The sequence below is a fragment of the Acipenser ruthenus genome, chromosome 21 (assembly GCF_902713425.1).
Source record: "Acipenser ruthenus chromosome 21, fAciRut3.2 maternal haplotype, whole genome shotgun sequence".
Classification (NCBI taxonomy): Eukaryota; Metazoa; Chordata; class Actinopteri; order Acipenseriformes; family Acipenseridae; genus Acipenser; species Acipenser ruthenus.
The window spans coordinates 17,273,688-17,300,749 of NC_081209.1; the positions used below are offsets into that span (position 1 = coordinate 17,273,688).

General features: G+C 43.3%; 1 protein-coding gene and 1 long non-coding RNA gene across 2 annotated transcripts; both read left to right on the forward strand.

Annotated features, from left to right (window-relative positions):
* Window positions 1–6,755: 6,755 nt before the first annotated feature.
* LOC117428064 (uncharacterized) lies at window positions 6,756–10,176 on the forward strand. The gene is made up of 3 exons (XR_004548265.3): window positions 6,756–6,947; window positions 7,420–7,484; window positions 10,040–10,176. It is a non-coding gene; the product is annotated as an uncharacterized LOC117428064 (long non-coding RNA).
* Window positions 10,177–10,626: 450 nt separating this feature from the next.
* LOC117428308 (uncharacterized) lies at window positions 10,627–14,217 on the forward strand. Its single transcript, XM_034047187.1, has 7 exons — window positions 10,627–10,686; window positions 11,823–11,962; window positions 12,212–12,336; window positions 12,474–12,532; window positions 12,791–12,936; window positions 13,714–13,808; window positions 14,203–14,217. The coding sequence occupies exons 1-7, from the start codon at window positions 10,658–10,660 to the stop codon at window positions 14,215–14,217; spliced, it is 609 nt and encodes a 202-aa protein (XP_033903078.1). The 5' UTR covers window positions 10,627–10,657.
* Window positions 14,218–27,062: the final 12,845 nt, after the last annotated feature.

A 27,062-nucleotide genomic window follows, 5' to 3' on the forward strand; every position in this document is an offset into this window, starting at 1 on the left:
GATCCCATTACAACCTCATCCACTTCAGCCCCAACTACAACCACAACCACTGCAGCTTCCACTACATTAACAACCACTGCAGCTCCCACTACATCCACAACCACTGCTGCCTCTACTACAACCACAACCACTGCAGCCCAAACTACAACCACAACCACTGCAACCCCAACTACAACCACAACTACTGCAGCCCCCACTACAACCACAACAACTGCAACCACAACCACAACCACTGCAGCCCCTACTACAACCACAAACACTGCAGTCCCCACTACAACCACAAGCACTGCAGCCCCTACTACAACCACAAACACGGCAGTCCCCACTACAACCACAATCACTGCAGCCCCTACTACAACCACAACCACTGCAGCTCCAACTACAACCACAACCACTGCAGCCCCCACTACAACCACAACAACTGCAGCCCCCCTTACAACCACAATCACTGCAGCCCCCACTACAACCACAACCACTGCAGCCCCCACTACAACTACTGCAGATCCCATTACAACCTCATCCACTTCAGCCCCAACTACAACCACAACCACTGCAGCTTCCACTACATCAACAACCACTGCATATCCCACTACATCCACAACCACTGCTGCCCCTACTACAACCACAACCACTGCTGCCCCTACAACCACAACCATTGCAGCCCCCACTACAACCACAACCACTGCATCCCCGACTACAACCACAACCACTGCAGCTCCCACTTCATCAACAACCACTGCAGCTCCCACTACATCAACAACTACCTCATCCCCAACTATGACCACAACCACTGCAGCTCCTACTACAACTACTGCAGATCCCATTACAACCTCATCCACTTCAGCCCCAACTACAACCACAACCACTGCAGCTTCCACTACATCAACAACCACTGCATATCCCACTACACCCACAACCACTGCTGCCCCTACTACAACCACAACCACTGCTGCCCCTACAACCACAACCATTGCAACCCCAACTAAAACCACAACTACTGCAGCACCCACTACAACCACTGCTCCCCCTACTACAACCACAACCACTGCAGCCCCAACTACAACTACTGCAGATCCCATTACAACCTCATCCACTTCAGCCCCAACTACAACCACAACCACTGCAGCTTCCACTACATCAACAACCACTGCATATCCCACTACATCCACAACCACTGCTGCCCCTACTACAACCACAACCACTGCTGCCCCTACAACCACAACCATTGCAACCCCAACTACAACCACAACTACTGCAGCCCCCACTACAACCACAACTACTGCAGCCCCCACTACAACCACAACCACTGCATCCCCAACTACAACCACAACCACTGCAGCTCCCACTTCATCAACAACCACTGCAGCTCCCACTACATCAACAACTACCTCATCCCCAACTATGACCACAACCACTGCAGCTCCTACTACAACTACTGCAGATCCCATTACAACCTCATCCACGTCAGCCCCAACTACAACCACAACCACTGCAGCTTCCACTACATCAACAACCACTGCATATCCCACTACATCCACAACCACTGCTGCCCCTACTACAACCACAAACACTGCTGCCCCTACAACCACAACCATTGCAACCCCAACTACAACCACAACTACTGCAGCCCCCACTACAACCACAACTGCAGAACCCACTAAAACCACAACTACTGCAGCCCCCACTACAACCACAACCACTGCATCCCCGACTACAACCACAACCACTGCAGCCCCCACTACAACCACAACCACTGCAGCACCTACTACAACCACAACCACAGCAGCCCCTACTACAACCACAACCACTGCAGCCACAAATACAGCTACAACCACTGCAGCCCCAACTACAACCACAACCACTGCAACACCCAATACATCAACAACAACTGCAGCCCCCAATACAACCACAACCACCTCATCCCCAAGAACGACCACAACCACTGCAGCTCCCACTACAACTACTGCAGATCCCATTACAACCTCATCCACTTCAGCCCCAACTACAACCACAACCACTGCAGCTTCCACTACATCAACAACCACTGAATATACCACTACATCCACAACCACTGCTGCCCCTACTACAACCACAAACACTGCTGCCCCTACAACCACAACCATTGCAACCCCAACTACAACCACAACTACTGCAGCCCCCACTACAACCACAACTGCAGCCCCCACTACAACCACAACCACAGCAGCCCCCACTACAACCACAACCACTGCATCCCCAACTACAACCACAACCACTGCAGCTTCCACTATATCAACAACCACTGCAGCCCCCACTACAACCACAACTACTGCATCCCCCACTACAACTACAACCACTGCAGCCCCTACTACAACCACAAACACAGCCACTCCCAGTACAACCAAAACCACTGCATCACCAACTACAACCACAACCACTGCAGCCCCCACTACAACTACTGCAGATCCCATTACAACCTCATCCACTTCAGCCCCAACTACAACCGCAACCACTGCAGCTTCCACTTCATCAACAACCACTGCATATCCCACTACATCCACAACCACTGCTGCCCCTACTACAACCACAACCACTGCTGCCCCTACAACCACAACCATTGCAACCCCAACTACAACCACAACTACTGCAGCCCCCACTACAACCACAACTACTGCAGCCCCCACTACAACCACAACCACTGCATCCCCGACTACAACCACAACCACTGCAGCTCCCACTTCATCAACAACCACTGCAGCTCCCACTACATCAACAACTACCTTATCCCCAACTATGACCACAACCACTGCAGCTCCTACTACAACTACTGCAGATCCCATTACAACCTCATCCACTTCAGCCCCAACTACAACCACAACCACTGCAGCTTCCACTACATCAACAACCACTGCATATCCCACTACACCCACAACCACTGCTGCCCCTACTACAACCACAACCACTGCTGCCCCTACAACCACAACCATTGCAACCCCAACTACAACCACAACTACTGCAGCCCCCACTACAACCACTGCTCCCACTACTACAACCACAACCACTGCAGCCCCCACTACAACTACTGCAGATCCCATTACAACCTCATCCACTTCAGCCCCAACTACAACCACAACCACTGCAGCTTCCACTACATCAACAACCACTGCATATCCCACTACATCCACAACCACTGCTGCCCCTACTACAACCACAACCACTGCTGCCCCTACAACCACAACCATTGCAACCCCAACTACAACCACAACTACTGCAGCCCCCACTACAACCACAACTACTGCAGCCCCCACTACAACCACAACCACTGCATCCCCAACTACAACCACAACCACTGCAGCTCCCACTTCATCAACAACCACTGCAGCTCCCACTACATCAACAACTACCTCATCCCCAACTATGACCACAACCACTGCAGCTCCTACTACAACTACTGCAGATCCCATTACAACCTCATCCACTTCAGCCCCAACTACAACCACAACCACTGCAGCTTCCACTACATCAACAACCACTGCATATCCCACTACATCCACAACCACTGCTGCCCCTACTACAACCACAAACACTGCTGCCCCTACAACCACAACCATTGCAACCCCAACTACAACCACAACTACTGCAGCCCCCACTACAACCACAACTGCAGACCCCACTAAAACCACAACCACTGCAGCCCCCACTACAACCACAACCACTGCAGCCCCTACTACAACCACAACCACAGCAGCCCCTACTACAACCACAACCACTGCAGCCACAACTACAGCTACAACCACTGCAGCCCCAACTACAACCACAACCACTGCAACACCCACTACATCAACAACAACTGCAGCCCCCAATACAACCACAACCACCTCATCCCCAAGAACGACCACAACCACTGCAGCTCCCACTACAACTACTGCAGATCCCATTACAACCTCATCCACTTCAGCCCCAACTACAACCACAACCACTGCAGCTTCCACTACACCAACAACCACTGAATATACCACTACATCCACAACCACTGCTGCCCCTACTACAACCACAAACACTGCTGCCCCTACAACCACAACCATTGCAACCCCAACTACAACCACAACTACTGCAGCCCCCACTACAACCACAACTGCAGCCCCCACTACAACCACAACCACAGCAGCCCCCACTACAACCACAACCACTGCATCCCCAACTACAACCACAACCACTGCAGCTTCCACTATATCAACAACCACTGCAGCCCCCACTACAACCACAACTACTGCATCCCCCACTACAACTACAACCACTGCAGCCCCTACTACAACCACAAACACAGCCACTCCCAGTACAACCAAAACCACTGCATCACCAACTACAACCACAACCACTGCAGCCCCCACTACAACTACTGCAGATCCCATTACAACCTCATCCACTTCAGCCCCAACTACAACCGCAACCACTGCAGCTTCCACTACATCAACAACCACTGCATATCCCACTACATCCACAACCACTGCTGCCCCTACTACAACCACAACCACTGCTGCCCCTAAAACCACAACCATTGCAACCCCAACTACAACCACAACTACTGCAGCCCCCACTACAACCACAACTACTGCAGCCCCCACTACAACCACAACCACTGCATCCCCAACTACAACCACAACCACTGCAGCTCCCACTTCATCAACAACCACTGCAGCTCCCACTACATCAACAACTACCTCATCCCCAACTATGACCACAACCACTGCAGCTCCTACTACAACTACTGCAGATCCCATTACAACCTCATCCACTTCAGCCCCAACTACAACCACAACCACTGCAGCTTCCACTACATCAACAACCACTGCATATCCCACTACATCCACAACCACTGCTGCCCCTACTACAACCACAAACACTGCTGCCCCTACAACCACAACCATTGCAACCCCAACTACAACCACAACTACTGCAGCCCCCACTACAACCACAACTGCAGACCCCACTAAAACCACAACTACTGCAGCCCCCACTACAACCACAACCACTGCATCCCCGACTACAACCACAACCACTGCAGCCCCCACTACAACCACAACCACTGCAGCCCCTACTACAACCACAACCACAGCAGCCCCTACTACAACCACAACCACTGCAGCCACAACTACAGCTACAACCACTGCAGCCCCAACTACAACCACAACCACTGCAACACCCACTACATCAACAACAACTGCAGCCCCCAATACAACCACAACCACCTCATCCCCAAGAACGACCACAACCACTGCAGCTCCCACTACAACTACTGCAGATCCCATTACAACCTCATCCACTTCAGCCCCAACTACAACCACAACCACTGCAGCTTCCACTACATCAACAACCACTGAATATACCACTACATCCACAACCACTGCTGCCCCTACTACAACCACAAACACTGCTGCCCCTACAACCACAACCATTGCAACCCCAACTACAACCACAACTACTGCAGCCCCCACTACAACCACAACTGCAGCCCCCACTACAACCACAACCACAGCAGCCCCCACTACAACCACAACCACTGCATCCCCAACTACAACCACAACCACTGCAGCTTCCACTATATCAACAACCACTGCAGCCCCCACTACAACCACAACTACTGCATCCCCCACTACAACTACAACCACTGCAGCCCCTACTACATCCACAAACACAGCCACTCCCAGTACAACCAAAACCACTGCATCACCAACTACAACCACAACCACTGCAGCTCCCACTACAACTACTGCAGATTCCATTACAACCTCATCCACTTCAGCCCCAACTACAATCACAACCACTGCAGCTTCCACTACAACCACAACCACTGCAGCCGCTACTACAACCACAACCACTGCAGCTTCCACTACAACTACTGCTGATCCCATTACAACATCATCCACTTCAGCCCCAACTACAACCACAACCACTGCAGCTTCCACTACATTAACAACCACTGGAGCCCCTACTACAAAAGAAAGACAGCCACCACCACTACAACCACAACCACAACCACTGCAGCCGCTACTACAACGACAACCACTGCAGCCCCTACTACAACCACAACGACAGCCACCACCAGTACAACCACAACCACTGCAACCCCTTCTACAACCACAACCACTGCAGCCCCCACTACAACCACAACCACTGCAGCCCCTATTACAACCACAAACACTGCAGTCCCCACTACAACCACAATTGCAGCCCCAAGTACAGCTACAACCACTTCAGCCCCAACTACAACCACAACCACTGCACCCTCAACCACAACCACCGCAGCCCCTACTACTATCACAACCACTGTAGTCCCAACTACAACCACAACTATTGTAGCCCTAATTGCAACCACAACTACTGAAGCCCCAACTACAACCACAACCACTGCAACCCCCACTACAACCACAACCACTGCAGCCCCTACTACTACGACAACCACTGCAGCTCCCACTACAACCATAATCACTGCAGCCCCTACTACAACCACAACCACTGCTGCCCCCAGTACAACCACAACCACTGCAGCCCTCACTACAACCACAACCACTGCATCCCCTACTACAACCACAACCACTGCAGCCCCCACTATAACCACAACCACTGCAGCAACAACTACAGCTACAACTGCTGCAGCCCCAACTACAACCACAACCACTGCACCCCCCACTACATCAACAACCACTGCTGCCCCTACTACAACCACAACCACTGCAGCCCCAACTACTACGACAACCACTGCAGCTCCCACTACAACCACAACCACTGCAGCCCCTACTACAACCACAACCACTGCAGCCCCCACTACAACGACTAGAACTACTTCTGATCCCAATGGTCCTACATTCATGTCACTTTCATTCAGAATGATAATGGACTTCAAAGAAACCCTGAGAGATGAGAAGTCACAGGATTTCAAAGACTTAAGTGATAAAGTTAGCAGAGATGTAAGTCTGTATTTGATTTTCTTTTTTTAATACGATACATCAAATCTATTATTTTACTCTTGCAGGCATTATGTCTTGTGATATGCAATGTTAATTATATCCCAGTATTTGTTTGAAATTTAGCTTAAATGTTTCTGTAAACAATAATATATTATGTGTTTCATTCAAACAACACAAAGTCTTATCAGCTGTACATCTTTTTAAAATACATTAAATAGATTAACAATTTAAAATGTATTAATAAAAAATGTATCTGCTTGGCATCAATGTTAATCTAGAACATACAAAACGTATGCATACACCAATACCATATCACATAAAGAGTGCATACATGTCAAAACTGCTGATATGTTCCCATGCAAACTGGAAAGTAACATACAAATCTGCATATTTCCATCAGTACTCTTTGAATGTACTGGTACAGTATATAGACTTCAGAATGAACGCAAATGTAATTTCTGATCTTTTCCAGCTATATAAAGTTTACGTAGTGCTGTATCCTGTTGGTTTCGTCAGAGTATTGGTTAGAAGATTCAGGTAAGAGCTGCTTCATGTTGAATTTGAATATAACAAACAGGTTACTTGCCGTTCAATCATTGAACTATTACAATATAACATGTTCTCCAGTATTACCAGTCGTGTACTAGGTTGTGTCACACACATTTTCTATGTATCATTTTATTGAAATAAAAAATAGTTTTATATCAAGAGGAACATCCTGAAAATATCCTGACCGTGACAACAAGTAGGAGCCTGAAGCCTTCAGACAGAACTAGAAGTAAACACACTACTCAGTATAAAGTATAGTTTTATTATTTAATGGGTCTTTTTCATCAAACTTCTCATACTTCTGTATGCCTTTAAACAAATTAAGCGTAGCTCCAGTGCACACACAATATTTAAGAAGCTCCATGTCGAGCATCCAGTGGTTCCACCCCTGCACATTGTGCGTTGTGAACCTGCCACTCCAGAACAAGCACTCGCTCTGCGTGCAGTGCTTGTGAGTCCAACATGCCCAGGAAGCTATGGGCAGAGAGGCATTTTGTGACCTATGTGCAGCTTTTCAGCCCAAAATACGTCGCTGTAGGCTCAACAAGGCCATGGGGTTAGACGCCGAGTCTCCCATGGCCGAGTTGTCAGCAGCACTCGGGGCCCCATCTCCGCTCCTTCAGCTCTCGCAGAGCCCCTCACAGGAGATTCCCTGCGTCAGGCTCCTGCGCATGCACCTCGCAGCCGCTCCCCCTCCCCCCAGGCGAGAAGGGTGAAGCGTTCAAAACAAGTGAGGGACATTATTTACTTGAAGGCGCACAGGTCCTTGAGCTTCTGTCTAGGCCCTCTAGGCAGCCGCCTCAGAGAGCTCCGCCCCAGCCTCAACAGCCCCAGTAGAAGCCCTGAGGGCCTGTGACCTCAGACCACCTTTACCATACAACAGCTGCAATATTGGCACGCTTGCACCTGAAACACCTGGGTGCTCACTATTGTACAACGGTTATGCATTGCAGTTCCATTTGGGACCTCCCCCTCCGAGGAGTCTCACACACGTTAATGTCAAACTCTCTTCAGGTCTCAGTACGCAAAGAAGTGGTTGCCTTGCTCTGCAAGCGAACCATCTGTCTGGTAGATCCCACCTCCTGAGGAGAGGGGTCATACTCGAGATATTTCATAGTACCCAGGATGGATGGTGGATTCCGCCCCATCTTAGACCTAAGATTCCTCAACAAGTTTGTAAAGGAAAAGAGGTTCCAAATGATGACTCATGGTCACATTCTCCAGTCTGTCCAACAAGGCGACTGGTTTGCCACCGTGGACTTACGGGACACGTATTTTCACGTTTCCATTCGTCCAGAGCACAGGAAGTATTTCCTCTTCACCTTTCAGAGAAGCTTTTATGAGTTCGCTGTGCTGCCGTTCGGCCTCTACCTGGCCCCATGTACGTTTTCAAAGTGTGTATACACTATCCTGGCCCCCTTGCGTTGCAGGGGATCACAGTACTAAGCTATATAGAAGACTGGCTTATCTACTCAGTTGCGGGAGGGAGCAGTGGCTCACACAGCAGTGGTGACGCAGCATTTGTCGAGGCTGGGCTTCACCATCAACAATGCAAAGAGTCGGCTTTTACCGGTGCAGTGCACGACATACTTGGTACTCCGGCTGGACTCCAGTACGATGCACGCATACCTGTCGGACGACAGAGTAGCAGCTATTCAGGGTTGTCTCTCCCTGTTCAAAAGGGATCGAAGATCCCCTTAGTACGGTTCCAAAAACTGTTGGGTCTGATGGCTGCAGCCATATCAGCCATACAGCTGGGTCTACTATGCATGCGCCCGCTCCAAGCGTGGCTTAATGCGTTCCATTTACACCCGAAGCACGCAGACACCATTGTCTGACAGTGTCTCACATACATAATGTTGTTGGTGGTCGTCTTTGAATTGAAAGGGAACATTAGGTTACTTACCGTAACCCTGGTTCCCTGAACTATATATATATATATTTCTTTTTTAAACTTGAACTTTTCTTTTTGATCCTTGTGTTTCTCTTCACTCAATTTTAGCCTTTTATTTTAATTGCGGAATAATGCAGTTTTTTTTTTTTTAATCTGAGAATTTCATTTTGTTTAATGTGGAAAACTAGGATCCTTGGTGATGAGTCTATAGATATGAAGTAAGAAACCAATTGAGTAGTTTCATTTGATTGTATATTTTATTCTCGATATTCTCTATGAAAATGTATTCAGATAATGAATTGCTGTTTGCTTGGGTTAGGGATATGGTCAGAGTTAGGGTTAGGGATAGGGTTAGGGTTAGGGTTAGGGTTAGGGTTAGAGTCTATCTGATTATGCCAATGATCTCATCAACTTTTTGGTACACTGCAATTGGAATTAGCAATGGTACCAACGTTCATCCAAGCAAGTGGATCAAACTCACTTAATCCCCCTGTTGATTGGACTAAATTGGGTACGCTGCAATTCACCCTTGTATGTTAATAGAATGAATAACAAATGAGACTATACTTCCATATTGTTTTTGAATTAGCGAATATTTATTTATTATATTTTATTCCTAAACCCCTTACAATCTTTCGATCCTTTCCAGGCCGGGATCAGTCATCCCAGAAGTAGATTTGGAATTCAAAGCCAATTCCACAACCCCAAGCAATCCGGACATTGTCAGAACTCTCTACACAGCATTGACTGGATCAGGAAATCTGGGAGACCTAGTATTGGACAAAACAAGCATCACATCGAACAGTAAGTGGAATTTATTTCAGCAAAGATTCATTTTCATGTCTTTTACATGTTACATCTTATCAGTGTAGAATTCACAATAAAAGTGTGTTTGGTAAAATCTCTCTTAATGGTACTAAAACCTGCTCATCTTTGCAGCTTTGTGAACATGCAGAATATGGCTCACCAATGAGTTATATCAACACCAATGTGGCACAGATTACATCACCCATTGCTTTGGTTAATTCTTTCTTTTTTTGTCTACAGCTGCGGATGTGAATACACTACCTCCACTTAGCATTGTTATAGAATTCCTCCTTATAGACGGATTTACAATAATAATAATAATAATAATAATAATAATAATAATAATATGCATTTTTGTGTTTTCTGGCTCATTTTTGATATAGAAATGACAATTTTTTTTTTTTTTTTTTTACTATTTTTTCAGTTGAAACCTATCCTTGAAACATATTATGGTCAAACAATGGTGAATTCAGCCTTTGCAAACTTTAGGTAAGTGACTTATCAAAAAGCTACCGTATGTTCTGTTTAATATCGATATGCTGCTTATAAAATCAGAAATGATGCACACCCAACTGTGCTTAATATGGCCTTGGGGACTGAAAGTAGGGTTAGGTATTTCAAGTCAGATATTTTATAAAACAGACTCATTCCAGTAATGCTCTATTGTCCTTGCTCTCAAATGAATACATGTGTTGGCTTTTTCTTACCAGCAAACATTACTGTAAATATAAATGTAAAAACTATTGTTCACTTTGTAAAAAGTATTTTATTCTACATTTTATTTTAACAATTTATTTCTCAAACTATACACATCTGTAAATGTGTAATTAAAGGTTTTGACGATTATTAACAAGGAGTTACAGTTTATTATCAGAACATTTCAATGACAGTACTATTGTAAAGCTTCATATCATGTTATAAATTAAGATTTAGTAAATGTTCTTATAACAGTATATTGTGATTGCCTGCTTTTATTAATAACATCTTTTAAACACACACGTATAAAGGCATCATCGATTATTTAACCAATCTTAAACTAAAGTGTTACTTGTCTAATGAATTTATTCTGAGGTCAGCACTGAACAGAAACGAGACTGGTTATCTGTGTAGAAAATAATGGTTTCAAATAATTCAAGAGGCAGGAGCCAGGCCTGTGTAAAGGGACTACTAGAATAAAGAGACTAAGTGCCCAAGGGGGAGACTGGCACTGGTGCAAATGAATAGATTTAAGCAAGAGAATGGAAAATGAAATGTAGTTAGAAAAGTTTTGGTCGGGGGGTCCCCTCTGACCAGCGGGAACCTTCCTCTCGGAGGATGAGACAATGTTGTCGGCCTCTAAGGTTGGGTAGTGAGCTTCACTTGCCTCCAGAGGGGACCGTTGCAGAGGAGACGCTGCAAAGCGGAGGAAGGAGGACACTGAAAAGCAAGACAAAAATTAGGGAGTTGGCTAGAGTTTAAATAGGGTGACTGACAGGTAATTTCAGGGTGACTGACGGGTAATTTAGCAGGATGACATGAGGGAGGAGCCCCAGCTCCAGCCCCCTGAAATACACAAAGGTTCTACTGAGGCATTATGAATTCTACATTCTATGTACAGAAATATAAATTATATATTTTTTTCACAGCAACTCTGATAATTGGATCCAGACCAAGGTGGTATATCAATTCAGCACACCCATAATTGTGAACCCAAGCAAGATAATTGATGGTATCCTTGCAAGCACAAGTCCTGTACGCTATGTGAGAGGCACCCTGAAAGTCAATGGTATGTTAACAGGGACAGGAGGCTTACATCTACAGTCAACACCATGGAGTCCATGGCCACTAAGTCTTTTTGCTTTCAGACTGGAATAAAATTGGGATCTACTGGTTGTACAAGACTACAGAGCATCAACAACCAACAGCAACATCAACAATAATGCATCAAACCAAATATACACTATCTTATCTTGGTGTTCTGTGTTTTTTTTTTTTTTCAAGCATTTGCTAATTGTATTTTCTTTGGATCCAACAGAAAATCAAGCACAATTTGATATGGTCCCGTTTAGTTTGAGAATACTGAACAAAGACTTCTCTGATGGCCTATCTAACAGAGGCTCCACAGAGTTTAAAGAGCTCAGCACACAAGTCACAACCTCGGTGAGTAACTGGACTCTGTGGGAGATTCAGGATTGCACTGCTTAAGTGGGGTTACTGTACAGTGACAATAACAATACCCTAATCAAAGAGTTGTGAACACAGTTTTAACCACAAGTGTGTTCTTCAATCTCTCACAGATAAAGAAGCTTTTTGGAAATGAGAAAGGATTTTCAGAAGTCTATGTAATGAAACTCACGTAAGTATTTTTTTTAGTGTATAGTACTTTTAGCTCTTTCCATGCCCTTTTCCTCTTCAATACTCAGTATGTATATATAAGTGGGCAGATCATCCTTGATCTCTGTGCAAATGATCTCCAACTAGAAGTCATGTGTACTGACGGATTCTAATCCAGATCAGTATACACTCATCCATATGGTTTTGTCTGATATATTTTTGCTATAAGTCCAGGAGGTATGATAGTGTGTGATATTCATGATGCCCCCTCTCTCCACAGGAAAGGCTCGGTTGTTGCCAGTACAGAGGTGACCTTCTCCCCAGGATCCACCTCACCAAGCAGGGTGTCTCAGATCCTACTTAATGGGATCCCCTCTCTGGAAACAGAAGGCTTGAAAATAGACCCCACTTCAATTAACCTGCCAGGTACTATACTGTGTTCATTCAGAAATATCTATACAGGGTGTGCAAACTCATTTCCAAAAAGACTTCTACATGCATGCTCTAATAAGACCCTGCTTAGGATTCACTTAAATTAGGCCTTACGAAAAAAAATCATATTCTGTATGTCAGAATTATTTTGTAACTTTCCATTAATTAGAAATGCTTACATTTTTTTAGGTTCTCAGTTTACATGCCTTTTATCAGGAGTTTGTTACATATTCCACTTCCTTTGTCATTTCACCTCAGCAGTGTCTTCTGGGTAAAAGCATGTAACTGGCTGACAAGCATGTCAGTTATTTAGAGAAGAAACTGATTGGTTAATGACAGGAAAGAAGGTGTTGAAGGGGAGGGCATAATTTACCTCTCCGAAAAAACTACAAAACCAAAAAAACTACAAAACTACACATGCAAAAATATATTTATTTAATCTAGCATAGTACCACATATAATTTCTTAAAATAAATGAAAATACATATTTGCTTTACCACGTGTGTCCTTTAAAACAGTACATTTCAGACTTATTTAGCACACAGAAGTGAAAAACATCAAATTATTTTGTTAGCTACAACCACTTTAAACTGTGAAGATGGCCAATGTGCTGTACTGTACGTCTGCAGAACTTTGCAGACTGGAAGCCAGGTACATTCCTCATACTGTGTGGGGGGGTGGATAGATGTATTATTATATATCCAAATCCAAGATGTGAGACATGCATGTGTATTTGTTTCAAATTGATTGTTTTTTCCTTTTTTTCTTCAGTGCCATCCACTCCCAGACCCTTCCCTGGGTTTGCTGTTGCCATCATTGTACTGTGTGGCCTGGCCATCCTCATTATCCCAATACTCGTTTTTGTGGTAAGTAAACAGTTAGATCTTCAGAGACGCAAACATGGCTTCAGGAATATAAATAGAAGACGGATTGCAACCTAACGAGGCCAAACTGACCATATTGGATTGCTATGATAACCCTAAGCTCAAAGAATAAGCAGTTCCAGTGGCATGAAATGCAACACATTACCAAAACCTTCATGTATTTAATACATTCACAAGAGAGAATACTAGAGTGTGTTAGATAAGACACACTTCAATCATAAGATGCATAGAAAGCTGCTCATATAAACTTGTATAAGTGTTTAATGGAATACAAGTACTGTACAAAATGACAAAATGAAAGAGTTTGTGTGTCTTTAATGAATTCTGCTCCTAAGCTATCATGTGATTGAGGTGTCTCAGTAACTGCACCCTACAGAACGTGTTCTGCTGAGAGATACTAAACCAATCCGCATGACCACTCACAGTTCTTCCTCAACTATAAAATCACAATCTAAGTTTCCTTTAGCATCTTTGCTCCCAGAGTTCTTGTATATCTATAGCCTCAATGTGTTGAAAGTTGTTTGCCAGTGTAATTCTGCTCCTGTTCCTCTTGTTTTCAGGCTTTGAAGACAGGGCTGTTCAAGAAGCTAGCACAAGCTTTCTCTCTGAGGTCACCAGATTATTATGACTTTTAAACTGCTCACTCTTTTGGGTAAGACAAATCCTATTCACATTGATTCTCAAAAAAACCTAGCACAATAAGACAATGAATAAGTTTATTCATAAGAAGCTGTGTGATTCTTCCTCTGCTCTGGGACCCACTTTACCTCAAGCCGATCTGAAGAAGATCCGACCATCCCAAGTGAGATGAATTATAATAATACTAATTTGAAGTATTCTCCAGGGTAGCCGTAAATGTGTCAAACTATAAGTCACTTTGCAAAATTACAAACTAAAAAAAGAAAATAACATAAAAAGTAAATGCGACGATGCTGAAGTTGGCTTTATTATTTGGCAAGCTTCTTATTCGAATCCCAGCTTCTTATTTGCTAATATTCACAAATTTAACTAAAATTGAATAAGTAACTGGGGTATGCTCATTTCAATGTTAATACAAACACGGGGGAACCCCTGTACGTCAGCCATATGTATTTATCCCAGCCCAAAACAGAATTTGGTACTTTATCCTTTTCAGGTCTGTGTGTGCTATATTAAATGGGGAAAGCACGAAACTTAACAATGGGTTATTAGACAAGATAACAAAGGAAAGCAAATTCCATGTTAGACAGGGAAGATTACATATGCATCACGCACAGGGTTTCCACTTCTGGATCCCTACTTTGAAATGTTTCACTAAACCCGATGTCAATGCTATGTGTGCCATGTTTGCATGCTGTTCTTGTGCCAAATTCCGTTTCTGATAAATACATATGGCTGACGTAGAGGAGTTCCCCCTGAGATTGTATTAACTTTGAAATGAGCAGCTCGAGGCGATTTCTCCCCTAAAATAAGAAACTGGAATGTGAATAAGAAGCTAGAATGCAAATAAGAAGCTGGAATGCAAATAAGAAGCTGGGTTGCGAATAAGAAGCTGGCTGAATAAGAAGCCAACTTCAGTATCCTGTTAATGTGGTAATAAATACGTTGCAGACATAAGCTTTTAAATAAAATTACCAAACTATCCACCTAACACAAACATGGTATTTGAGTAGAATTGATTGTAAGCAGTTGTTTTTAGTTTAAAGTAGGATTGATAATTGAGAGTTTAAAGTCGTGGATGCATACAATAAATGCAATATGGTAAGTTAGCTTTCATTCCTCTTCAGGGACCGTCTTCAGTTTGACAATGCAGTATTTCGATGAATATGCCCTACTTGCTGTCATAGTGCATATTTATGATTGTGGAATGTTTTGATATTATGCTTGTTGCAATATTGACTTAACAATTAAACATTACATTAGTACTTCTGAAATATGTGAATATATCAAATCAAATGGTTTGATGATTTTATTTAAAAGCATGTGTCTGCAATGTGTTTATTCATTCATTTATTTATTTATTACTTTTTAAATTTTTATTTCCAAAGTATAGTTTGACACATTAGCTACCCTGGAAAATAATTCAAACAAGTCTCACTTTGACACGAAGGGGTGGTCAGATCTTGTTCTGGTATTTGTTCTTACTCAGGTCGGTTTGGGTAATTGTCTGCACAAGCAGAATAAGATTTTGGCTTTCTAAAAATGTGAATGAACGTTCCTCAAGGCGATTGTGTTTGCTATATCATTTGCTAACACAACTGAACCGGAAGTATTATTTTGGCAGATAAAAACGCTTAAATGCTCATTCCTTATTCATTTAGAACCTCATAAAATTCTGCATGAAATGTGATCCGCCGGCAGAGAAAACGGAGGATCACATTTGAAAACAGATGGATATTTTTAATGAATTAACTGGTGGAAAAATTCTGCGGATGTTGCCATTTCCTTTTGAAAATCGGGTCCAATATATTTATTTTTCTGATAAAGTGAAGGCTGCATTCAGACTACACACCATAAGAAATGTTAGGCTAGCGGTATAAAGCTCACTGCTGTGGGTTTCGTTTAAGTGTAGAATTGACCTTTTGTTTCATATTGCAGGGCAATGAATGTGTATGCAGTATCAAAGAGGGGAACAGGAACCAAAATGAAGGCAACTGAATTTCTAATTTTTTACAATAATATACACAGTAATTATTTGTTTGTAATTTATATATATATATATATATATATATATATATATATATTGTGAACTGGTGAAGTCCACGTAAGTATGAGATGTGTACGTAGTGCCTGTTTTGGTGCAGAAGAACGTGACAGAGACCCAGGTCCAAGGAGATTTCGGTTTTAATGATTTTTCCTTTTCCTCTTATATTCTACCAATGAACACACAGAAGTTCCAATTATCAAGACAAATAATAACACAACTCAAATAAACACAGTCCAGGACTTTTTGTGGAACGAAACCCTCAGGTAAGAGATGGCTTGCTGTATCCAAGTTTCTTTGTTGGTGGCTTGGTATTGTGGCTTCTTTCTCTTTTCCAGGTTGTCGCGGACATCCACCAGATGGCGCTGTGGAGTTGTGGTAGTCCCCGTCCTACTCACAGGTTTGTAATCCCGACGGCCCCGGAAGCCTGTTTGCGGTATAGTGCGGCCACAACACCCGGCCAACCTTTCGTAAAGGTAAGTAATAATGCTGCTGTGTAGAATAAAATTAATACAGGTGAAAAACAGTGAGCACTTGAGCGTTCTCTAACTCTCGCCTCTCTTTTGTTGCAGGTTCCACTGTTCCCCGGACATACAATAAAGTTGTTTTCATTGTTGTGTCCCTGCGTAATTTGTACACAACTCTTCCAGCCGAACACAGTTCTCCTGGGTTAATCACTTGCCCAGTTCGTGGGCTTTTGATACAGTCTTTAAGCACTCTGTTTACATACACACAAGTCCCGTACTTCCATATCAACAGTACAACACAGCGTACTCACTCTACAGCGGTCAGTGTTCTCTGAGTTGCTCCGATGCAGGGAAGCCTGTAGTCCGCCGTGTTGTTTCCAAGGTAAAACCACCGTGCACAGTCCCGCTGTAGAAACAATGATTGTCTCCGACTGGTGACAAAGGTAGTCCGCAAGGTTGCTTCAATGGAATGTCCCACTACACTGTACCGTTTTAGAAACGAGTGCTACAATTGTATTCCTCTGATTTACCACTGGTTAATTTCCCAATTTCGCTCCCAATGCCGCTGCCCACTTTCGTCTGGGTTAGGTACTCTCCCGTCCCACGGCTCGTGTGTGCACCTGTTCTCGCTCTCCCCTCTAGCTGATTCCCGCAGCTTTTTAAAGCTACCGCTGTTACCCGTCATGCACGGTATGTTTGCCCCGTTGTTGGGAATTGTAGTTCCTAGTCGTTCTGTGTCTCTAACCCCTTTGACACTCTTAATCTCACACATCCCTTTCCTCAGCTCTAACCTATTGGTTTGAGCGACTTTATCACCCCAGCAGTGTACCCTCGATAACCCATCGGCATTTGCATTTTGACTACCCCTACGATGTTCAATTTCAAACCTGTAGGGCTGTAATGTTAAAAACCACCTTGTTACCCTAGCATTCCGCTCCTTGTTCTCTTTCATCCATTTAAGGGGGGAATGGTCCACAACCAACAGAAACTTCCTACCCAATAGGTAATACTTAAGTGATTCTATCGCCCACTTCACTGCCAAGCACTCTTTCTCCACCACTGCATACCGTCTTTCTCTCGGCAGCATTTTCCTACTCAGATACATCAGGGGGTGTTCTACTCCATCCTTCATTTGTGACAGGACTGCCCCTAATCCAACATCCGATGCGTCTGTCTGAACAATAAACCTTTTTGAAAAATCTGGCACCGCTAACACTGGTTCGTTACACAAGATTTTTATAACTGTCTGAAATGCTGTCTCTGCTGCTGCGCTCCACTTGACTTTCACTGGAGCCGATTTCTTTGTTAAATCCGATAAGGGTGCCGTAATAGTGGAGAACTCCGGCACAAACCTCCTATAATACCCTGCCAAACCTAAAAACGCCCTCACTTGTTTTTTGGTTTGCGGGGTGGGCCAGTTTTTTATTGCGTCTATTTTATTAACCTGTGGTTTAATTTTTCCTCCCCCTACTACATACCCCAGATACTTCGCCTCCTTTAAACCGACAAAGCATTTCTCTGGGTTCGCTGTTAACCCTGCTTCTCTTAAACTATTCAGTACTGCCTCTACCTTCTGTACATGCCCTTCCCACGATTCTGAATATATTACAATGTCGTCTATATAGGCCGAAGCGTATTCTACGTGTGGTCTTAAAACTTTGTCCATTAAGCGCTGAAATGTTGCCGGTGCCCCATGAAGCCCAAAAGGCATCACTTTATACTGAAACAGACCCCACGGAGTAGCAAACGCTGTTTTTTCTCGGGATTCTGGAGTTAACGGGATCTGCCAGTATCCCTTGGTGAGGTCTAGGGTGGTTAAGTATTCTGCCTTTCCGAGTTTCTCTATCAGCTCATCTACCCGGGGCATAGGGTATGCATCGAACTTCGATACATTATTTAGCTGTCGAAAATCATTGCAAAATCGCCATGTACCGTTTGGCTTTGCAATCATAACTATGGGACTACTCCATGGACTGTAAGATTCTTCGATTACGTCCAGTTCTTGCATCAATGTGATCTCTTTCCTAATGTCTATTTTTTTCGCTTCAGGTATACGGTACGGTCGAAGTGTGACTTTAACACCGGGTGGGGTTATGATATGATGGTGTATGACACTAGTTCGGCCGGGCGTCTTGGACAACACATCTTGGTTACGCCGTACCATCTGATGTATTTCCTCTTTCTGCTCCGGCTCTAACTCGGGGTTGATATTGATAGATTCTGTTTGATTCTCTTCCCCTATGTGTACTTCATTTATGGACGGCGTTGAGCTACCGTGAGTTGAGTCGATCTCTACCGTTAATGCTTCTCTGTCTACCCACGGTTTTAACAGGTTAATATGATATATCTGTTCCTTTTTCCGTTTATCGAATTGGTGTACCTTATAGTTTACCTCGCCTACCTGTTCAATAATTTCATATGGTCCTTGCCAGTGAGTGAACAGTTTGCTCTCGGGTGTGGGCACTAGCACCATAACCCGATCGCCTGGGTTAAACTGTCGCAATTTAGCCGTTTTGTTATATTGTCGTGCTTGTCGTTGTTGTGCTTGCTGAAGGTGGCTAGTTACAATGGGTGTGACCCTATCTATCCTGTTCTGCATTTGGATGACGTGATCAATTACATTCTTACCTAGGGTGTTCTGTTCCTCCCACGTCTCCTTGGCAATGTCTAGAATTCCCCGGGGTTGGCGTCCATATAGTAGTTCAAAGGGGGAGAAACCTGTAGAAGACTGGGGCACTTCCCGAACAGCAAACATTAGGTAAGGTAGCAACAAGTCCCAGTCCTTCCCATCTTTGGCGATTACTTTTCGGAGCATAGATTTTAGGGTTTTATTAAATCGCTCAACCAGTCCGTCCGTCTGAGGATGGTAAACTGACGTTCGAATTGGTTTAATTTTCAGCAGAATGCACAATTCTTTCATCAATCTACTCGTAAATGGGGTCCCTTGGTCTGTAAGGACCTCCTTGGGTATTCCCACTCTTGAAAACACTTGAAGTAACTCTTTTGCAATGGTTTTAGAGGCCATATTTCGTAAGGGAATCGCTTCTGGGTACCTGGTAGCGTAATCTACAATCACAAGAACATACTCATGCCCTCGAGCAGACTTATTTAGGGGTCCTATCAAATCCATGGCCACCCGCTCGAACGGGACTTCAATGATAGGCATGGATTGGAGGGGAGCTCTAAAATGTGATTTGGGACTGGCTTTCTGACACTTAGGGCAGGATTTACAAAAGTTTTCCACCATCTTGTTAATACCGACCCAATAAAACCGTTGGCAAATCCTTTGTAACGTTTTCTCACTACCTAAGTGTGCTCCAAACAAATGATTGTGGGCTAACCTTAAGACTGTCAGACGATATGCTTGGGGCACCAAGAGCTGCTCCACCTGTGAGCCATTAACCACAGTAATGCGATACAGTAAATCATTCTTAATAATGAAGTGTTCCCTAGGATTCACAACAGCACCCTCTACTGGCACCCCATTCACCGATATAACCCTGTCCCGGATATTTACTAAGGTACTGTCTTGGGCTTGTTCCCTTCCGAAATTCTGGGCTGAGGGTTGAAAAGGTTCATACCAGTTTTCTGTTTCATCCCTCTCCCCTATATCCATTATTTCCTCCTCCGTGGTATCCATAATATCACTGACGGTACACTGGGTGCCTGTCTCTCTCCTTTGTTCCCCCACTAGGACTGGTGCACCTTGCGGTCCATACCCCTTTTCTAGCCGTCTTTGTCGTCGCGACTTATAAATCTTACTGGGTCTCGTTCCTTCAAACAGGCTGCTGTCGGTAAAGGGAAATAAGGTTAATAGACTCTCAGGGGTGGTATTGCCCTCCTCAGTGTTTAACTCAGTAGGACTCAATTTCCCGTTAATGTCCACCAGGGTTTTAAACCTGGGATAATCTCTGCCCAGGATTACTGAGTGCGGCAAACTTTTAACCACGCCCACTCTCATGCTACACACGTGGTCTTGGTAAGTTATATCAACCAGAGCAGTGGGGTAAGGTTTAGTATCGCCATGTATACACATAATCCCTGTACTGAGATCATAATTCAATCGGAAAGTAGGTACCAAATTGGACACTACCAAGGTAATTGCACTGCCTGTATCAATGAGAGCCATGACCTCACGTCCATTTACTTCTACTGGGGCGAGGTAGGGCGCCCCTCTTTCTATTTTCCCTGGAACTATTATACTACCACACAAATAATCCCCCATATTACACTGCATAGGCTCGCCTTGTGTGCAAAACCTGGCTATATGACCCACTTGATTACACTTATAACAGCGGTAAAAAGAATAATCGATCCCCTCCCGGCTGCTGCTGACCCCCTGTCCCTTCACCACAGGTACTCGCTCTTCATTTCCTGTGGACTGCGGCTTACTCCTCGGGTCTAGGACACGTGGTCTCCAACTGTCTGGTCTGGTCGTCACTTTATGACCCGAGGCCCCAGGGCGCACTAGCTCTTCAGCCGCTAGTTGGCGCTCTACTAAGGCAATGAAGTCGTCCAATGTGCTAGGGTTCCCCTGGCCAACCCATTTCCTCATCGTTGGGGGTAGTGCTCTGAGATAACGATCCATTACCAACCATTCCACGACCGTGTGACTGTTGTTCACTTCGGGTTTTAACCATCTATTGGCCAGATGGACCAAATCGAACAGCTGGGACCTGGGAGGTAAGGACCCGCTGTAACTCCAGCTATGGTACTTTTGTGCTCGGAGAGCAGTAGTAATCCCGGCCCGGGCCAGGATTTCAGCCTTGAGTACATCGTAATTGTTGGCCTTCTCGGTGGCCAAATCAAAGTATGCTTTCTGGGCATCTCCAATTAAAAAGGTTGATAATATACCGGCCCACTGCACCCGTGGCCAGCCTTCTCTAATTGCCGTCCTTTCAAAGGCCAGGAGATATGCTTCAATGTCATCGCCGTTGGTCATTTTATTCAATACGTGCGTTGACCGTATAGAAGCGGTGGCCGCCGAGGGAGCCGGAGTGCTCACCAGTTCTTCCATCCGTTGCAAAATGGCTACCCTTTCCTTCTTTGCTTCCTGTATCTGCTCGTTCTGCAACCGGTTGGTTTCCTGTTGGATGGCTGCGAGGTTCTGTTGTGCAGCCGTGGCATTCATGATCACACGGACCAGGGCTTCTAAATCAGCCATTTTCTGCAATCAGGTAACAGACAGGTGGGTGCTGTAATGGATACTACAGGCTTAACACATCCCACTTCTGACACCAAATGTGAACTGGTGAAGTCCACGTAAGTATGAGATGTGTACGTAGTGCCTGTTTTGGTGCAGAAGAACGTGACAGAGACCCAGGTCCAAGGAGATTTCGGTTTTAATGATTTTTCCTTTTCCTCTTATATTCTACCAATGAACACACAGAAGTTCCAATTATCAAGACAAATAATAACACAACTCAAATAAACACAGTCCAGGACTTTTTGTGGAACGAAACCCTCAGGTAAGAGATGGCTTGCTGTATCCAAGTTTCTTTGTTGGTGGCTTGGTATTGTGGCTTCTTTCTCTTTTCCAGGTTGTCGCGGACATCCACCAGATGGCGCTGTGGAGTTGTGGTAGTCCCCGTCCTACTCACAGGTTTGTAATCCCGACGGCCCCGGAAGCCTGTTTGCGGTATAGTGCGGCCACAACACCCGGCCAACCTTTCGTAAAGGTAAGTAATAACGCTGCTGTGTAGAATAAAATTAATACAGGTGAAAAACAGTGAGCACTTGAGCGTTCTCTAACTCTCGCCTCTCTTTTGTTGCAGGTTCCACTGTTCCCCGGACATACAATAAAGTTGTTTTCATTGTTGTGTCCCTGCGTAATTTGTACACAACTCTTCCAGCCGAACACAGTTCTCCTGGGTTAATCACTTGCCCAGTTCGTGGGCTTTTGATACAGTCTTTAAGCACTCTGTTTACATACACACAAGTCCCGTACTTCCATATCAACAGTACAACACAGCGTACTCACTCTACAGCGGTCAGTGTTCTCTGAGTTGCTCCGATGCAGGGAAGCCTGTAGTCCGCCGTGTTGTTTCCAAGGTAAAACCACCGTGCACAGTCCCGCTGTAGAAACAATGATTGTCTCCGACTGGTGACAAAGGTAGTCCGCAAGGTTGCTTCAATGGAATGTCCCACTACACTGTACCGTTTTAGAAACGAGTGCTACAATTGTATTCCTCTGATTTACCACTGGTTAATTTCCCAATTTCGCTCCCAATGCCGCTGCCCACTTTCGTCTGGGTTAGGTACTCTCCCGTCCCACGGCTCGTGTGTGCACCTGTTCTCGCTCTCCCCTCTAGCTGATTCCCGCAGCTTTTTAAAGCTACCGCTGTTACCCGTCATGCACGGTATGTTTGCCCCGTTGTTGGGAATTGTAGTTCCTAGTCGTTCTGTGTCTCTAACCCCTTTGACACTCTTAATCTCACAATATATATATATATATATATATATATATATATATATATATATATATATCATGCTTGAATCGGTGGAATCTACACTCTCTTTGTGACCTATATCAGATTAAAATATATATTTTTTAACCTAGTTTTTATTTTACCTTTGAAAAACAAACACATTTTGGTCTGAATGGCTTAACGGGTATAGCAACAAAAGAGAAAGAAAGTGTAATAATAAAAGCCACAGCACAGAACAGTGGAGAGCAGTTCTGTGTATGAACACAGAGTACTAATGATCCCCTGGAAGAGTTATCTGAGGCTAGGCCAAATACAACCAAAACACACATTTCAAACCTGTAAGGGTGTAATAGAAAGAAGATTGCATGGAAAATGAATGTGTATCCATTTTAAGCAGTTTGGAATGGTTCCCGTAGTGGTTGTGTAGAAAGCCTGTTTCTTTTGCTCTTCACACTTCCAGAGTGTGCTCTGTAGTCATGCTGTCTGTCTTCCCTGTTGGGATTTTGTGTATGAAAAGGTATTATATAATTGTTTAGAAGACAGTGTTAATACATTAAATATTTTTGAACAAAAACTAATGTACCATATTTGTGTATGTAAATGTATGATCATTTGAATTCTATAGCAAATAAACTACGTAATATATAAATCAATGTTTGTTGTTATATTTTTACATTATAATGTAAGGGGTCTTCACAGGTGTTTTTTGATAGGTTGTGTTGTAAAGGTACTTCACTAGTGTTTGATAAGAGGCTCCCCTTGACAGGGTCAGACATTCAGCTTTTTAGCAACGCTAAATCCTAACCAAAAAGACTGCAGTACTGGTCTTGGCAGTCATCATCACAGTAAGTGCAGTAAATTAATAATATACAGGTTATAACTGCACTGTAAAACATGCTTTCAAATTGAGGTGGGAGATTTGGGCTGCGTCTTAAATTCGAGGGCTTCTTAAATTTGAAGGAATAAGAGTAATTACAGTTGCAGCACGGCTAGTCTTTGCCGCCGTCGTCTCTGTTTAATCATTTTAATGGTAATGATAGCTGGCAGAGCAAGAGCAAAAGGAGTCTTCCAAACAAAAGTGTTCTTCAAGGGATCCATCACAGCAAGAAACTAAGGCATTTTCACAAATCGCACAGCTACTTTCTGATAGGAATAGGGGCTGACAAGTTTTAGTGTGTTTACTTGGTAGAGCGAGTAAAAAAAAATCATGGAAAATCGTCTAGAGAATATATTTTATGCGACTAAGCTGAAAACTTTGCTACAAATTAGGCTATGACGACAATAAACGTTACAAGGAAACTCCTTTTACTCTGCAGAATCTGCATTAGTTGGAAAACAATTTTTTCCTCCTTGTGTCGCTGCTATTTTTGTAGCAATTTTGACAGAGTAAATTATAAACTCGCTCTATACATGGATAGAAATACGGCTTATAATACTCTCCAAACCTTTCACATAACAGGATTTCATAGACATTTCATAATGTGGCAAAAAAGTTTTACCAGTATACAATTCTAAGCAGATCATGTTTTATCCTTTAAAAAAAAATGATGGAAACAAAAGGTCTATCTTATTTGTCTTATTTTCATCCTTACCATAATAAAACATTGGCAATTCCCACAATTCACAAAGATGGTTCCACCAGACTCTGGTAAAATTTGCGTGATTGATATTTCACTGGCATTAATATGATTAGGTTTAACCAGGCAGTCTTAAAATACATTTAATTAGCTATGTTTCCATAAACAAGATGAACACATTCCTGGTGAACTTGCAGAATTTCGCATGAATAAATATATGGAAACCTTATCGTACAAAAATAGGTTTCCATCAAAGAGCTGTACGTAATGACGCCACGAGTTTCAAAAAATTTTCTTGATTCAAACAAAGAAAAAAGAGAGAGGCATTTCCTTCATTTATTTTGTATTCGCTTGCTAGACTTGCATATAAACTCTACCGAATAACCTACCTTACTGAGCATTCTGGTGATGTGTCTTTACACTACGTCCGAAAATGGACCAAGAAGGAACTGTGTGTTTTCAGAGTTGGGGGTAACGCGCTACTTAAATAACACCTTACTGTGATAATATTACTTTTGCCAATAACAAGGTAATATAACGCGTCGAGATTTGTAATGGGAGTAATAATATTACAGTTACTTTCCGCAAAATTAAACATATTTATACTACCTGTTTGACACATTTAATACATGAATTACCAGACATATAGTTAAAAAGTAAACAATATTCACAACAACTGTTTCACAGGGCAAGACAAGAAGAAGGAATGTAACAAGTAGTATTTAACACTAGAACGACCAAGGCGTCATTTTGACCGTTTTTGGAATTTAAATTTGAATTGCTGTGTGTGTATTTCAGATAAGGAGCCGTGCTTTGCTGACTTTTGATAAATCAATCAATAAATCAATCAATATTTATTTTATATAGTGCCTTTGACACAAAAATGGCCAAATGTTTAGCATCACCTAGAATTTTAGGATTGAGACATCATTGAAAAAAAAACAAAAAAAACCTGTATGAACATAATTTAGATATTTTATTTAACATCATTGTAACAGGGGATGTGTTACTTGTGTATTTTATAACATATGAAATGTGTCATTAGGTTTTAATTAAGTGCCCCGTCAGATGTTGTGCCAAATAGTGTCGCTGCCAAAATTGTGTAGCACTGTGGCAGGGCGAAAGTCCTACATGTAAATAGTGTGTGGCGGTGTTGGGAATATTGAGTTGGCAGGGACAGGGTTAAAATCCTTTCACATGGTATTTAAGGAGGAGAAACGCCTTTGTTTGGGGGTTGGTGTTTGAGAGGAGTGCTGGTGAGTGTCTCTGAGTCTCATCCCTGACGCTATCTTGTTACACACACAATTGCTATAATAAAGTAATAATGTGTAATATAGTCTATAACCGTAAATTATTTGATAATTTAATTGTTTTACATTCTTTGTTTTTGAAGATCAGAGAACATTGTTCTGCTAATTAGTGGATTTACTACAGCAGAGCAGAACACTGTGTCCGTTTGCCTTTAATGTGTGTAATCATGTGCAGAGTTTGCAAACCTAGCTCTCACTGACACTTTTTTAGAAATACATTTATATTTTTTAAAATATATTTTGTAGAATAAACCTACACTTAAGATATATGAAGGTTGAGATACTCAGCAACAGGTTCTTATACAAGAATTAAAGATGTACTGCATGACTTTGCATGCATGCTGACTACAATTGTAACACGTCTCTTCTGATGAGACTGTTTGGCATAACACCAGATAGAAACGTGCTGCGTTGACCACGTAAATACACCATGAGTTAACCAAATGTTGCATGTTTCCATCACAATTGTCGTCCTTTTTCAAATGCAGTTCGAGTTTTAGTGCATAGAAAAAGTTTGATGGAAACATAGCTGTTGCCAGATATTTTACCAGGGCTTAATGCCAAAACCGCTATCAGCTTTCTAAGAGCTGGTGGATTTATCTGCTCTTTATAGTACTGTAACCACCCTCTTGTGTTCATATGTAGTAAACTGTTAGCCTGAGCATTTTCTTGTAGATTTTAAAATGTGTAAAATAAAAATAAAAAAAAATCTAATTTGTAAGTAGTATCAATTCTAGTGCAAATTCAACCAAACAAAAAAATGAAGACATG